This window comes from Nanorana parkeri, unplaced genomic scaffold (assembly GCF_000935625.1).
Source record: "Nanorana parkeri isolate BGI_ZX_2015 unplaced genomic scaffold, ASM93562v1 scaffold825, whole genome shotgun sequence".
NCBI classification, from domain to species: Eukaryota; Metazoa; Chordata; class Amphibia; order Anura; family Dicroglossidae; genus Nanorana; species Nanorana parkeri.
The window spans coordinates 457,060-474,500 of record NW_017307093.1 but is presented as its reverse complement, the minus strand read 5'-3'; the positions used below and the strand labels follow the sequence as shown (position 1 = coordinate 474,500).

Here is a 17,441-nt window from a genome sequence, read left to right as displayed (position 1 = left end):
TTTTTTTACGCTTATGTGTTGTGAATGGGAACATGTAACAAATATAAAATTTAGCTGCAAAAGTGGAAATACCCTATAAACTGCCTGTCAGAAGACAGTGGCTGTCTTTGATACTGATCCATGGGCTTCAGTTCTTTCTGTGTTCTGACTTCACTCTAACCCATGTTTCTGCATATTTACTCATACTTGTGGGTCAGAGACCGGCAGGCAGCTAGCATTTTCCTAAGAAGGGCAGCACTGACAACCTATATATTTAATTCAGTTAAAGTTTGTTTTAACCTTGCCCTCGGCAGAACCCTCTAACTTAACGAAACCTGTCAGTATTTTTTTTTCTTTGCTGTCTATAATCCTTGGTAGGAATTTACCTTTATTTCCTTTGCAACATATACAACAGGAATTTTAGTAGTTAATGGAAAGGGATTTAATTGTGCCACATCCTGAATATATTTAGGTATGCAGAAAAAAAGAACAGAATAGTGGACTTTTAGGCACAAGTATGACCATACTGATATTTTTTAATATATTTTTATATATTTTTAAAAGCAGTGGAAACTAAAATCTCTACATTCATCTAAAAAAGCTTATACCCAAAGGATATATACAACTCCTCAATAAATTGTATATCATATTCTTAAGTTAATATATAAACAATAAGGTTCATTGTGACATACACAGTAATCAATATTGTGTAGAGCGGTATGCATCAATGGTTAGCAAGAGAACAGGGAGCCCATGTGTCAAAAATGGGTGGGTGGTGGGCGCCAGGACACATTTGGCATAACCTCACCAGTACCCATGTAAATGGGTGCTGTTGTCATTTTATGATGGCCAGATGGACTCAAATAAACTTTAGACCCTTTATATGAACTTCTTAGCCACAATGTATATTTCAATCAGGGTATAAATTCCCAATATCAGCCATAAATAGCATCAAGTCCCGATCGTATCAAAGTTGCTGTCCACCTTACTTTGCGCCGTGTACCCTGCAATGGTGTATCCCCACTGTAGCATGGGCTTCCTGTTCTTTTGTTAACCATTGATGCATTTATACCAAACTGAGCTAATATTATATACCTACCTCTGCTCCTAAGGAAGCGGTAATTACCGTGAAACGCATAGAGCAGGTTATCTACACCCCTCTACACAATATCAATTACTGTGTAGGCTCTTTTAAATGGATGTAGAGATTGGCGTTTTTGCTGCTTTTAAAAAATTGTTGCACAATTTTTATAATATGTTTTTGTGATAAAGGTGTTTTTACATATATCAGTATGGTCAGGGCCGGATTTATCCTCGCCCCGTCGTGATTGGATGGCGGCCGCACACTACGGTCCGCCGCCGGGACACCTTACACTTGCGCCCGCAACTTCCCCACAAGGTCATCGCTGCTGCCCCTCTGCGCTTTGCCGCCCTGAGGCCGGGCCTCGGTGGCCTTGTGGGAAATCCGGGCCTGAGTATGGTCATGTTTTAGCCTAAAAAGTCCACTATTCTGTTTTTTTTTTCTGAATACTTAAATACATATACAACAGGAGGGAAGATTTAAAAAAAATCCCCTCTTAGACTGTTCACCAGAACAAGTCTTCCAGTTGGAAGATTTCTGCTCTATTACTGTTCTGGTAAAAGTCGTAAAATTTTGAATTTCCTATTACTTTCTGTCTCAGTGGCAATGGTTACTAGGACAAAAAGAGATCATGCATCTCCCCAGCAGGGAAACAAACAGCAATAGAGGCATGACAGGGGTTCTATTACTTCCTTACTCTATCCAAAACTATAAAAATTGCTTTTTGAGTAAATTGAACCTTGACACTACCATAATCTCAAAGTGACACTAAACTCAGGAATTAAATCTTAAAAATGAATTAACTATTAACAAAAATTGTGCTTATTTGTGCATTACTCAGCTGTAGATCCTAAAATCATCTTTCAATTCATGCTGATGCTCTCCTTTCTTCTAGATAGTGTATACTTTTGTTCCCCAGTGGTCCCTGTTGTAAAGTAGCCACTGCTCCAAGCTCGCTCCGGAGATGGACTACAATCTCTATACAAATTAGTAAACAAAACATGAGATTTTAGTCCATTACGGAAGGGAGCTTTCTTATGTGAGTGGCAGCTACACTGGCGGAACAACCAGGGTCGTAGCAGTCGCAATCGCGACCGAGCCCCCGGCATTCCGCCAGTTGGGGGGGGGGCCCAGAGAGAAAGAAAGCCTGCAGATCCCTCAAGCTGCCCGCAGCGTTTGTGGCCATGGGCGGTTGATTAGAGACCAACTTGGTGGCGCGTGTGCGTTCGGGAGCCCTGCTGTAATTGCTGTAACGTCAGGCCAGTGAGAAGCCTTAGGAGCCCTATGACGACACGGCGCATGCGCTATGGATAAACTGGCGCTGTGCAGAGGAGACAGATGCCGCTGGAGAGGTATAGTGTCCTGTTACCAGGACAACCAGCTCTCTCCAACGTGACACTGTGGCGTCCTTTCTAGCCCACCTCTCTCCGTGACAGAAGCGGCATTTTCCTGGTACAGAAACCCACTCTGGTCTTTGTGATTTTATGCCTTTTCTCCATTTAGAATGTGAGTTCTGTTATGAGTATTACTTCAACATTGCATCTTCTTTTTTCTTCACTTTCTGTGTACGACCCCCTCCCACTGATATTTCCCCCCACACAAACTACACTTGTATACTACTTCCCATACCCCACTACCTTTATTATAAGTTATTGCTGGGACTTGTAGTCCTACATAGATGGTGGTATTCTGCATTGCTGTATAATCATCAATGCAGAATAACACCAACCATGCAGGACTACAAGTCCCAGCAATGCATTATATTTTTAAGTAGGGATACACCAGTGCCAATACTATGAGTATTGGCACTGGTGTATGAGTACTTCACGAGTACTCATACTCGTGAAAATGCCCCGATACTAAACGCAGATACCGATGTTCTGTCAAGAATGCCCAACGTAGTCGAATTTGCCAACCTCAGCATCTGCGCTTGTGCACAGACAAGTATTATCGAGGAAACCAGGATTTATTTACAAAGTATTTCGTATAAATCGTTAATTGTGACTGTTAATATTATACCATCCATCATTTACTGCCATGGATGGCATATTAAGGGTCACAATTAAGGATTACACACTAATACTTTGTAAAGAAATGCCGGTTTCCTCGATAATCCCATCTGTGCGCAAGCGCAGATACTGGGTCGGCGTTCTCGACAGAACACCGGCATTCAATTTTTAAACTGAAGCAGCTGCCTGAGGTCCCGCTCTTGCTGGGGACCTCGACAGCCTTCCTGTTAACCACACAGTGCCATGGCGGCGGGGGGTTGGGGGGGCCCTTAATAGTTTCTTGCACCAGGGCCCTGAAGGTTCTAGTTATGCCTCTGGGTAGCTACTTTACAACATGCACAGGGACCATGGGGGAAAAAAGTAGCCACCCTCCAGAAGAAAGGACAGTGTCAACATGAATTCAGATATATACAGCTGAGTGATACACAAATGAGATACATTTTTGTTAATAGTTAGGTTACTTGAATGCGTTTTTAAGATTTAACTTCTGAGTTTAGTGTCACTTTAACCCTTAGACCATACCTAAAAAAACACTTAAACTTCACACTAAAATTTACCCTATCCCTTCGCCTCCTAACTCTCACCATAACTTTAACTTCTGACCTTAGTCCATAGCCCTAATATGTAACTCTAAGTCAACCCAAATTGCATATACCGTGTTTCCCCGAAAGTAAGACCTACCCCGAAAATAAGACCTAGTTCGGGGTAGGTCTTATATTACAGACATCCCTGAAGATAGCGCTAGGTCTTACCTTCGGGGTAGCTGCACATGTAACTAGATTTTACATGTGAAGACCGGCCGCAGCTCCCTCCCGCCCCCCTGCCAGACACGCCCCCCCGCCTAAGGAGAAACACAGGTGGGCGGGCGGGAGGCGTGTCTGGCAGGGGGGCGGGAGGGAGCTGCCTCTCCGCTCTGATGCCATCCAGAGAGCAACAGATAGATTGGCGTGCGGGTAGGTGGGCGGGCGAGGGGGCGGGAGGGAGCTGCCTCTCCGCTCTGATGCCATCCAGAGAGCAACAGATAGATTGGCGTGCGGGTAGGTGGGCGGGCGAGGGGGCGGGAGGGAGCTGCCTCTCCGCTCTGATGCCATCCAGAGAGCAACAGATAGATTGGCGTGCGGGTAGGTGGGCGGGCGAGGGGGCGGGAGGGAGCTGCGGCCGGTCTTCACATGTAAAATCTAGTTACATGTGCAGCTACCCCGAAGGTAAGACCTAGCGCTATCTTCAGGGATGTCTGTAATATAAGACCTACCCCGAAAATAAGACCTAGTGTCTGTTTTCGTGAAAAAAAAATAAATAAGACACTGTCTTATTTTCGGGGAAACACGGTATATAAATTCATATTTTTACTTTAAATCCACACCTAACTTGTAATTTACAAAGTATTAGGTCATCCTGCTCCAGAAAATCAAAACTGCACAGTAGCTGAACAGTATCTCCTTCAACATAAACAGCTCTATTGTTCTCAGAATTAAAATTAGGTGAAAAGAGCCCCCAACATCTACCCCACCTGTCTATTAATTGTTCAAAATCCTACCCTTCGTGTGTTTTTTTATTTTATTATTATTTACACCAATTATCTACTCTTAAATCTATGAACTAAATTACGTGAATTACAGATTTATTTTATTGTGAAGAAAATGTTGGCTTTTAGTTTTTGTAGCAACGTTAATTGATGTGAAATAAATCGGTTATACTTGTCTTCACAGGGCAATGATGTGCGGATAATAATTGGGCAGTTTGATGAACATATGGCAGCTAAAGTCTTCTGTTGTGTAAGTACACTTATACTCTAATTTATAAAAAAAAAAAAAAACTCCAAATTATTGAATCAATAAAATATAAATAGTTTCTAAATAAGATCGCTTTATCATTATGGCCTAGCATAGAACCATAGTACGTTTTTTTTCCTGGGGCAACTAAGAAAGGGGAAAACTTAAATGGCAGAAGATAGGAAGACAGTTTATGCAGTAAAGATTATTTGCATACCATCTCTCTAGGACAAGATAATCTCTATTTCAAAATCTCTTCTAAAGCAAAGTTGCCCGTGATCAAATCATTCATTTGAAATAATAACATTTTAGTTTCTTTAAGTGGATTACTTAATCAAAATCAATTTAGTTTAGGGAGGGAAAACATTTTTATTTCTTACATTATGAAGTTCTATCATTATATTGCTAACCCAAATTAGAAAACATATTTTGATTGCTCAACTACCTTGATATGGGAACACAGTAGTTAGATCTTGGCCCAGCTCATAGGCCCAGCTCAGTAATTTAATAGCAGCAGTTTTGCTAGGAATGACCAGTTTTGAATGAGCTTAGGCGACCAGAGTTAAGACAAAAGTCTATCAGCAAAGCTAAAATACTCATTACAGTAAACCTGTATTTGGCCAAAGCACGCACAGTAGATACAAATTAGAGTTTACTGTGCAGGCTATGGCCAGTGGTCCAGCCTAGACACCCAATATCTATGGGGTCTGCTCTTTACTTTGAAGAAGGAATCATATGGTTTAGGCAAAAATTTTTTCTGCAGATGCAGAACCTGCTCACCCCCTATTAGTTGTTGTGTATAACCTCTGCCCCTCCCTTTAGGCCTGCCTGGCATTATGAATACAGGGAATGCATTAACTTTATTATCAGTTATGGAAGTAGGGGGGTTGAGGATTTGGTGCATTTAAGAATGTTCTGATTAATGCACTGTAATGCACAAGTATGCAGTGATGTGCTGCAAACAAGGTTGGGGCGTCAGCAGGTTCATGCTGCTGACAAAAAAAAGTCTCTAGCAAAATTATATTAAAATAAAGGTTGCTTAATGAAGGAAGAACATATTTTTGCAACCTGACATGTGGTATTCCTTTTACTGCTATTATTGAGCAACTGAAGTTGTTGGACACAATCTGCCCAGAATTGTTTCCCAGTACTATACAGCACTGGGCATAGTGCTTGTCAGCATACATGTTCTGTATAGCAGTAACTATCTCTCCCTGCAAAGACTGTGTGATCTTTCCCTATCCCTCCCAGTCTACAACACAGTGACTATATAGCAGTTTTAGGCAGAAGTACTCTATTGTGATAGTATGCCAGCAACTTTATCTTTTTGTAAAGACTGTGGTTTTTCCCCCTCTGCTCCAAGTATACAACACACATAGACTAACTGTGTATTTGACTGACTAAATATAGCAGTTTCAAGCATAGGTACTGTATATCAGTATTATGCCAGCAACGTTCTCTTCCTGTAAAGAACTCTCCCTATGTGCTCTAAGTTTGCAGCACACACTGACTGGCTGTAAATAGAGCCGTTTTAAGCAACAGTACAAATAGAATAGCAGCAAATATCTATCCCTGCAAACATTGTATAATCTATCCCTATCTACTCCAGGCCTATCCAACACACAACAATTATGTATGTAAGTCGCCGTAACTATAAAGGTTTTCAGTAGCATTAACTACTTCCTTCAAAAAGTCAGTGATCTCTCTCTATGTACTAGATGCCTCCTACAACACACACTGAACAAGAACTGCTGGGAACCAGGACTTACAGTATATTGGTAGGAAGCTGGAACATAACATAAAAATTCCATGATTAGCCCTTCTATGCTACCTAACCACAGTTTAGTGGCTAGTAAGTGCATTGTTAGTAAAGGGTTGCTATGAGTGAGAATGGCCGCATTAGATTACAATATTCTCAGTCCACATTCAAATTTCTGCAACTTTCATTTGGGTCGAAATCATGGTCATCCTGGCTCAAGCTCATGCCTTTTTTGGGAGTGTGGGATAAGTTAGGCATACTTACTCAAACTTATATTAATGTGAACATGATACTTTACTGAAATTGGGCAAAGTACAGGTCCATCTTAAAGTAATCCTGCCATCCATTCTTAATATCTTGAACTGAAAGTGCTGCTTAAGAATCTTGACTTTCTTAATGTAGGGCCTAAATAAATGCTATTAAACTGTTATTTTAGTAGTGATTTTGCATTGGTTGACGAACCCTTTAGCCATTAGGCCTATTCAATGTGAGAGCAAAAATTAAGACATTAATGACCTTAGTAAAATTTTAGCTTTGTATAAAGTGAGTCAAGAGACTTTCCTTCATACATAGACTATCTGCTGCATTCAGATGAATGGCTAGAAGCAATAAAACCTAAGCTTTACACATTGCTTGCTTTTGATTTCAAAGCATTTCACACCTATAGAATAGCTTATGAACCCATTTTCACTTCCATGAAAATATTCAATTTGTATTCCGATTGTGATTCTTATGGGGAATATTTATTCACAGTATGAGCATAAGCCAGTACCGCTGGGGTCTAAACAGTGTATAACAAATTACTTTCCATGTGGATAAAAAATAACATTTATATGATCAAAGCTTCAACTGTCATTGGTCTTGGTTGCAGCAGTTCTATACTTATTATATGTACCTTTGATTATGCACATCTAGCTGGCAATAGGACAAACATGCTTCAGAGATCTTAAAATTCCCACCGGACACTAAAAGCATCTTGAATTAATTACAGCATAATTATGGAAAATTACAAAGTAAGACGGGAAATATTTTTGCTAAATACGGTACTATCTTTTTACATTTATTATTTACCCTATGTTTATGCTACAGGAAAATGCTCAAAGATGCAGTAATATTTAGTCAAGTAATACAAATAGATTAAAATCCTATGATAATGCATAATCCTATGCATTAGAGTCTGTGATAATACAGTCAACAATATAACAGCAGCATGCAAAAAAGGAGCAATATATGTAGCCGTTAAAGTGATCTTCCAGTGATAGCTGCTCTTGAAGTGAGACTACCGGATATCACCCTTGTGACCGTGCCAAGATCACCACCATAAGACCAGAAAGTTGGACCTCAAATTCTCAGAGGTCAAAATGCACTTTTTTTTTAATAAAGTGGATACACCGGACATCTCCAACCAGTGTCAAAAGGTTCCTGGTGTATTGTGCCTTTGGAAACCAATTCTCTCAGTCTAGTGTAAAACACTCCCAGGAGTATTCCAAAAACATAGAAAAGGAAAGACTCCAGTGGTGCAGAATATCAATATTTGAAACAACATAAAAACTGGCAATTATTTTCATAAAACCACTATCACCCACTCTGAGCCGACAGTGCATGATGTCAGTGTCAAAGCTACACCTACACTGAAAAGACATCCTCAGGGACCAAAATCACTAACTATACACATGTATTAAATAGACAGGATGCACAGCAGGTAACCTGCTGTGTTACCTGCTGTGCATCCCATTTTCATGTTTTTTTCCTTAGCAAACCCATAATACTCTGCAAATCCTATGTCATGGGTGCACCATTATTATAGACCCTGTCACCACAACTTGATTTTCATAAAAAATCTTCCTATAGGATTATATGTGCATTTTACATGTTAGTTACCTGCAAACTCCTCCCTTGTGTAGACATTAATAACCCCTGAGACTGCTGGATGCCACCATCTTGGATGTTATGTCAGCATCCCTAGCAGATTTAGAGTTGCCACTCAAGTGACATGCTATAGTGTTCCCTTCACTCCTCCCCCAGCAGCTACATGAAAGAGTATGTAGGTAGGTGGCCGAAGAACTCGCCCAGCACAGACAGTAATGAGATACTCAGAAAGAGGGAGGGCCTTGAAGTGCAAAGAGGGAGGGGGCTGGGCTAGAGAAATGACTCTTCTAATGTAGTCACATTTTCTAGCAAGTTCAAAGGCACATTGCCAGTGAATAAAAAAAATTGTGGAAAGAAAAAACTCCAAGTAATCACTTAAAATACCTTATGTCTAGGCATTATAGATTGCCCTGTCTTTGGCAACCAGGAGTGCTGTGGATGTTTCACAAGATTATATGCTGCAAAGAGTCCATTGTTCTGTACGAAAGAGGCCCTGCCTACTGAATTTAAATTGAGACAGAAGGACCAAAATGCCACATCAATATGTATCGTTATGCATATATAATGAACAAAGCTCTTAAATACACATTTATAATGTGATAGGTTTTCTTACATTAAGATTATGTTTAATAATACAAAATTTAAACACAGTTCTTCTTTAACAATGGTGCACTGAGCTAGTGAAGACAGACAAAAAAAAGGAATAGGTGATTTATAATACAGTCTGCCAGTATTTATCCATTGTAGTTCTACAGTGACATATCCCAGGGACTGGGGATAGGTGGCAGAGGTTTAGGCTTATTTCTGTTGACACACACGGACAGGTGCAGAAAAACTATCTTTAGGGTAATTTAACAATCTCTATTAAAGCATCAAAACACACGGGGAAAGTAAAAAAACAAAACAAAAAAAAACTGTTCTTATTTCTATTCTACTAGACAAAACGAGCATTTAGCTATTGCAGTCACTTTGAAGGGGGTCCTCACTGCAAGGGTATTTCTTTTTTACAGCCTGGAGTTCAGCTTTAACTGTTCCCTACTTTATCCAAAACTAAAATAAGCTTTTTGTTAGAATTGGGTTTTTGTGATTTTTAATAAACACTGTTAATCGAACAGAGAAGTGTCTGACCCGTTTAGTATCTTCCGGGGTACAAGACAGGGTTATCCCCTCTCCCCTATCCTCTTTGCCCTGGCAATTGAGCCTCTGGCGATTAGGGTACGGGAGTCTGTCTCTATACATGGCTTGAGGATACGTGACCTGGAAGAGCGAATCTCCCTGTATGATGATGATGCGCTGATTTATCTATCTGATCCGAATGACTCCCTATGTCACCTCCTCCAGCTACTGGACTTATTTGGAACCTTTTCAGGGTTCAGGGTTAATTGGGACAAGTGTGTTCTTTTTCCCCTGGATGACGCTACGGTGGCGAATATTCACCCTATGTCCACGCTAAGGGTTGCGAAAGAATTTAAATATTTGGGTGTTAAAGTCCAGCTGCCCCTCTCCTCCTATATTGCTAATAACTTGACACCGACTATTGACTCTCTTCATTTGAAGACTAAACAGTGGGTGGACTTACCACTGGACCTTATGGGAAGAGTCAATATCATTAAAATGAACTTCCTCCCCAAGTTGCTGTATATCCTAGCGAAGGCCCCTTGCTATGTCCCAAAAAGTTATTTCCGTAAAATTGACTCTATTTGCACTGTATTTCTGTGGAGAGGTCGTACCCCTAGGGTGGCCTTGGAGGTGCTGCAGATGGCGAGCCCGGCCTTTCCTAATTTATATATGTACTACCTCGCATCCCAACTAGTGGTGGTTCATGCATGACTGGCTGGTCCCCCAGATTGGGAACGCCTGCACGGCAACTGAAGCAGCCATACTAACCTCCTTTGAATCCCTTCAAAATGTTGTCTATAGGGGGGTCAATCACAACCAAAAGCTCCAAGGGGCAGTCATGATTTCTGTGACTGTCCATATTCTAACATATGTTATCAATCAATTATCACTATCCCATTGGTACCATTCTCCTTACTCCCCCTTATGGGGCAATCCCGCACTCCCAGAGCTGCAGCGCCTACCATCGGCCGCATTTTGGTCCTCAAAAGGCATTAAATCTCTGTCTCACTTGTTTCAAAATGGGGTGATGCCCAATTTCCCGCAGCTTATGAGGGAGCTGAAGCTCTCCCCGTGTGATTTTTTTGCCTACTTTCAACTCCTACATGCGATTCAAACCCAATTTGGGTCGACCGCCTTCTCATTCACCCCTACACCATCTCATTCACCCCTGGAGGAGCTGCTACAAAGAGATGACCCAGCAAAATTGATCTCTACTTATTATAGGGAGCTTATATCCTATAGATCTGGTAGGTTCGACAGCCGCAAACAGAGGTGGTGGTCGATCCCACCGGATCTGGTGGAGGGTGATTGGGGAGACTTTGAGGGTAGCTACATGTCATCTGTGATAGCCTCTAAAGACAATTTGACCAAAATGAAATTCTTCTACCAGGTTTACTACACTCCCACTCTTCTGCATAGACTCGGCCTTCGCCCGACCTCGCGTTGTTTCAAGCAATGCGGCCGGGAGGCTGACATCCTGCACTGTTTTTGGTCATGCCCTATCATCAGAGCCTTTTGGTCGGAGGTCACTTCCTTCACGGAAACTGGCCTGGGCTTCCCTAATATTTGTAACCCCGCGTTCTGCCTCTTGGGTCTATTTGGGGAACTGCCATTGGCCTCATGAACTCGGACACTCCTCTGCCTCCTTTTATTCTATGCCAGGAAGACCATCCTCCTGGTCTGGGGAAGCCCGACTGCTCCCTCCCTAAGCGAGTGGAAAAGACTAGTTGATCAGGCATTGCCCATTTACAAACTCACGTACGAGCAGAGTGGCAACCCGACACGTTTTGGGCGTATCTGGGATCCATGGCTGTCCTTCTCTAGCACATCTGTAGAGATGGGGTGACATACTGAATACACTCTCATTATTTAGCCTACAGACCTCATTTCTGGTTCTCTGAAGACCTGATGTATTTCCTACCATATTAACTACATGTGGCTGGGTCCATCTCCCTATGTTATATACTCCCTGTGTTGGAGGGTGACTACCACGTATTGAATCTTGTAACCAAATACTTGTGTAACCTTGTAATCTTATGTTTTTCTGATCTGTGAAGAGGATGTAGATACTGCATAATTGCATAATTGCCTGGGTTATGTTGACCTGATTGCTGTATGTATGTAGGTTGTTTGTTATTTTATTGTGTCTCTGACACTTGGAAAACTCAATAAAAAGCATCTTTAAAAAAAAACCACTGTTATCGAACTTTGAACCTGTTATTAGTCAGATAGACAATGTTAGTAACATATGATTGTAAGAAAAATAGAAATTGAGACCACACAGATATCAGAGACTATTCTTCCTTTATTGAAAGGGAGGACTACTTTTATACATGTTTCCAAACAAGTTGACTCATAAGGGTTGATTTACTAACCTTATAAACACACCACGAACATGTATACACCTCTGTAGTGTGTTCCCTCCCAGCATGATCTATGGGTGGAATCTAAACACCTTTGTAGTGTGTACACACCCAGCAGGTGTGTTGTGCAAAGCCCTGCCCTGAATTGCAAGGTGATGTTGTGTAAATTAGCTCTACATTGTGTTGCTTGCGTTGATGAATGTAGGAATGTAAATGCATGAGCTAACCATTTTTGTCTAAACTGTGAAGCAGCATTATATATGCATCATGTGCATGATTTTTCCATATATGGCATTAGCGGAAACATGCTTTTAGAGACTTTTTGGTTGATAAATACGTTTTGCTTTGTGAAAATCACACGCACCTGGTGCGTGCGTGTGTTTAGGTTAGTAAATCACCCCCCTAGTCCTACTTATAGCTGAGGATCATACTTGCCTCAGAACCAATCTATCAGGGAACCGAGCGCGGGTGTCCTCACACCGCATGCAAGTACCCACACGGGTGGACCAAACGCATGACCACACCAGACACTGCAAATGAACTTATATACACAGTTTAATATGCACACCAAAATAATATAAACAGAAACAAGTAAGAGTAGCTAACTACATCTAAATCCAACCACATGCAAAAACTAACATGCAAGTAAACACAGGGAGCAAAGCAACACCAGGGGAGCTAAGGGACAAAAGTCAGGGTGCTATGGGGCACCAGAGCTCATTCGATCCCACCGGATCTGGTGGAGGGTGATTGGGGAGACTTTGAGGGTAGCTACATGTCATCTGTGATAGCCTCTAAAGACAATTTGACCAAAATGAAATTCTTCTACCAGGTTTACTACACTCCCACTCTTCTGCATAGACTCGGCCTTCGCCCGACCTCGCGTTGTTTCAAGCAATGCGGCCGGGAGGCTGACATCCTGCACTGTTTTTGGTCATGCCCTATCATCAGAGCCTTTTGGTCGGAGGTCACTTCCTTCACGGAAACTGGCCTGGGCTTCCCTAATATTTGTAACCCCGTGTTCTGCCTCTTGGGTCTATTTGGGGAACTGCCATTGGCCTCATGAACTCGGACACTCCTCTGCCTCCTTTTATTCTATGCCAGGAAGACCATCCTCCTGGTCTGGGGAAGCCCGACTGCTCCCTCCCTAAGCGAGTGGAAAAGACTAGTTGATCAGGCATTGCCCATTTACAAACTCACGTACGAGCAGAGTGGCAACCCGACACGTTTTGGGCGTATCTGGGATCCATGGCTGTCCTTCTCCAGCACATCTGTAGAGATGGGGTGACATACTGAATACACTCTCATTATTTAGCCTACAGACCTCATTTCTGGTTCTCTGAAGACCTGATGTATTTCCTACCATATTAACTACATGTGGCTGGGTCCATCTCCCTATGTTATATACTCCCTGTGTTGGAGGGTGACTACCACGTATTGAATCTTGTAACCAAATACTTGTGTAACCTTGTAATCTTATGTTTTTCTGATCTGTGAAGAGGATGTAGATACTGCATAATTGCATAATTGCCTGGGTTATGTTGACCTGATTGCTGTATGTATGTAGGTTGTTTGTTATTTTATTGTGTCTCTGACACTTGGAAAACTCAATAAAAAGCATCTTTAAAAAAAAACCACTGTTATCGAACTTTGAACCTGTTATTAGTCAGATAGACAATGTTAGTAACATATGATTGTAAGAAAAATAGAAATTGAGACCACACAGATATCAGAGACTATTCTTCCTTTATTGAAAGGGAGGACTACTTTTATACATGTTTCCAAACAAGTTGACTCATAAGGGTTGATTTACTAACCTTATAAACACACCACGAACATGTATACACCTCTGTAGTGTGTTCCCTCCCAGCATGATCTATGGGTGGAATCTAAACACCTTTGTAGTGTGTACACACCCAGCAGGTGTGTTGTGCAAAGCCCTGCCCTGAATTGCAAGGTGATGTTGTGTAAATTAGCTCTACATTGTGTTGCTTGCGTTGATGAATGTAGGAATGTAAATGCATGAGCTAACCATTTTTGTCTAAACTGTGAAGCAGCATTATATATGCATCATGTGCATGATTTTTCCATATATGGCATTAGCGGAAACATGCTTTTAGAGACTTTTTGGTTGATAAATACGTTTTGCTTTGTGAAAATCACACGCACCTGGTGCGTGCGTGTGTTTAGGTTAGTAAATCACCCCCCTAGTCCTACTTATAGCTGAGGATCATACTTGCCTCAGAACCAATCTATCAGGGAACCGAGCGCGGGTGTCCTCACACCGCATGCAAGTACCCACACGGGTGGACCAAACGCATGACCACACCAGACACTGCAAATGAACTTATATACACAGTTTAATATGCACACCAAAATAATATAAACAGAAACAAGTAAGAGTAGCTAACTACATCTAAATCCAACCACATGCAAAAACTAACATGCAAGTAAACACAGGGAGCAAAGCAACACCAGGGGAGCTAAGGGACAAAAGTCAGGGTGCTATGGGGCACCAGAGCTCAGGACTGCAAACAGGTAACAGGACTCACAGGAAACAGGTAACAGGATGGGAAGCAGGTAACAGGACTCAGGATTCACAGCAAATGGCGACAGGATACTGAGGCAATATCCAGACTGCAGGGAGGGATTAAATAACCTCCCAGGTAAGGATTAATCACTGACAGCTGGGAGACAGCCACAGGTGAGGACTGAACATGCGGGCTCCAGCACCACCCAGTGGTGGTCTGGTACCTGACATCTCCTGTCTGCCTGAAAACACCTGTAGGTGAGCGCAGGAACTGCATGACCTGGTTCCTGCACCACCTGGAGGTGCTATGGTCCCTGACACAATCTTATCTAGGCCTGTGGTGAGAACATTCCGGGGGGAATTTGTCATAGCAATTGCGAGTGTCTGAACTCGCATAGGGTCGCATAGGATACATTTGCGCCAGATTTATATTGCTAGTGTAATGTTGTTCATAAATGAGAGTAAATAGACTCCAGCAAAGAGGATTCGCAACTCCTGGCAAAAAGCTTAACTGTCGCTTCCTGAAAAAGTGGTCATGGGCACTTCTTAAGCTTGTTTTGTTAGGTGATGCTCCAGTTTTAGACAGCCGCAGGATAAGTGAGGATGTAAACAGTTGCAAACTTTTGCAGAACACGCGAAAACATGTGCAAAACACACGCAATTGGAAAAATAGCGCAAGCTCTGGTCAAAATAGTTGTGCATGTTAAAAAAGCTGCTAAACGGATTTGTACATAAACAAAAAATTATCTAAGAGGCTAACACCATCGCTATTGCTGTGATAGATTTCCCCCCACCATGTTCACCCTATAAGTTCTGATAAGAACAACTCACATAACTTGCAAAAGGTGGTGGTGCTGGGGGGGTATTCCTTCTTTGTACAACACAAAATAGCAATGAATATACAAAATCAAACCTATGGACCCAAATTTCCATCGCTGCAGAAAATGGTGTTATTAATTACGAGCCTGAAGTACAGCTTTAACATTCAGAAATATGTATCACACATGCTTCACCGTAATATAATTTGAGATACTTGACATTTAACCCTGGCTAAGAATACCATCAAAAAAGGTTTTTATGTCAATGACCTTCAGTTTATTTACTCCACTTTTCAATCCTTGGTAATTAGTATATTCTGATACTCTGGAAATAACTTTTATTTTATTTTAAACTTTTATTCAATGGTTCGTAAGCTGGTTTTTCACTTCCTGGTCCTCACTTATCATCTGCTGAAATTTCACTTTGTTTATTGCAGTGTTTGTAAGAGTGTCCTAAAGCTGCATTTACTTGTTGTATGCAGCTGAGTGCACAGTATTGTTCTATGCTGTCAGCCATTTCTGGGCAAAGGGAGACTAAAAGGCTTACTGCATTGACCTTTAACAGGATTCAATTTGTTCTGTAAATAGAAACATTTTTCTAAAAGGTAGTCCCATCCATGAAAGTATCTGAAAGAACTATGTTGCCTTCAGCAACCAAACACATTCTTTCCTTAATGTTTCCAATTCACAATAGAAAATAATAAAATATGTCACTGTATGTAATGAATAGCAGGCCTTGCAAGTGGTGCTTATATCATGTGTGCATTTGCTAAAATGTAATGCATCTGGCATTTAAAGAACTGCAGTGTACATTGGTAACTGCACGTACCATAGAGATTAATAGCTTTAAAGTGTATTTCTACTTTTGCAGTCACATTTGAGGAAAAGTATATGTGTGTTATGTGTTCCCATTCACACAGCAGAGCCAAGAAAAAAAATATATATAGATATATATATATTTTATTTCTTACCCTTTAGATGTTTTATTGCAGCAGGCAAGATGGCTGAATCCAGGTTTTTCTGAGCAACTTCACAGTGATTTGTCCTTATAAAAAGACTTGGGACTGAAATATGAGTATTGTGTTTCCCTCATTGACTTCATTAACATACAATGAGTAAGCCAGGATTGTAATCTTTTAACCCTTTGTTAGGACAGGCAGTGTTCCAATCTACTTTACAAATGATAATGAACATACACCTCACAGCCCCTCCTAACATTACAACACAAAGAAGGCAAATCATGTAGAAATATAAAGCAGAACTCCTGTCATTATGTGTATTAGCCCTTGCAGTGGGGCTACCCCTACACTGCAAGTGTTAACTGCTTGTTTTTGACTAGGTTTAAAAAAAAAAGTTATACTTTCATGATCCTAGGAGCCGACTTTCTCTTAGAACGGTCACTGGAGCTTCTCTCCTCCTCCGCTGCAGCGGTCTAAAGATACACCTTACGATTATTGGACGAAACATCCTGGGCCGATTATCGCAAGGTTCAATCAGCGGTAGGTAGAAAAAAATACCTGGACGACTTGCGGTAATTGACCACAATTATTTTCGTTTGCATGCGCAGTGTTAATCGTACGACGGAAACGCCATCAACCATGCGAACATCGTCCAAAAGTTTCAAACATGCTTGACCGTCAAAAGTCGTACGATTGTACAGTACTATCGGTCAGGCACTACATTCACACGTTACGATTGTCGTACGGAAAGTCGATCGCATATGATTATCGTACGATAATCGTAAGGTGTATGGGCACCTTAAGTACCATAAGTAATTACATTCTCTACACGGTGTATAGACGTGAGGAGGCTGAGGAACATTTGAGTGCTGCAGCATAAGAGGAGAGAGGCTTCAGTGACCGGTAGACCCACTGCAAGGGTTAAGAACACATCTGCCTGGATTTCTTTTTAACCCTAAGGCTCCATTCACACCTAGGCGTCAGCGTTTTGGAACGTGTTTCAGCCACTTTGGCAGGGGCTAAGTAAATATCAAATGCTTGATAATGCACGTCAGTCTGGAGGAATGGATATTCCTATGCAGGCTATATCTGCCCTAGGTAACATCTAAATGTAATGCTGAGCCTTCACGTTTAAAAGAACTGAAATTCAGTGGATGAAAGGTGTCGGCAAGAGACAATAAGG

General features: G+C 41.5%; 1 protein-coding gene across 1 annotated transcript in view; it reads left to right on the top strand.

The window, feature by feature from the left end:
- GABBR2 (gamma-aminobutyric acid type B receptor subunit 2) overlaps positions 1–17,441 on the top strand; it is a 509,415-nt gene that overhangs the window by 249,750 nt on the left and 242,224 nt on the right. The window contains exon 5 of the mRNA XM_018565262.1: positions 4,779–4,844. Within this exon, the coding sequence (XP_018420764.1) occupies positions 4,779–4,844 (66 nt within the window). The remainder of the gene's footprint in view (positions 1–4,778; positions 4,845–17,441) is intronic.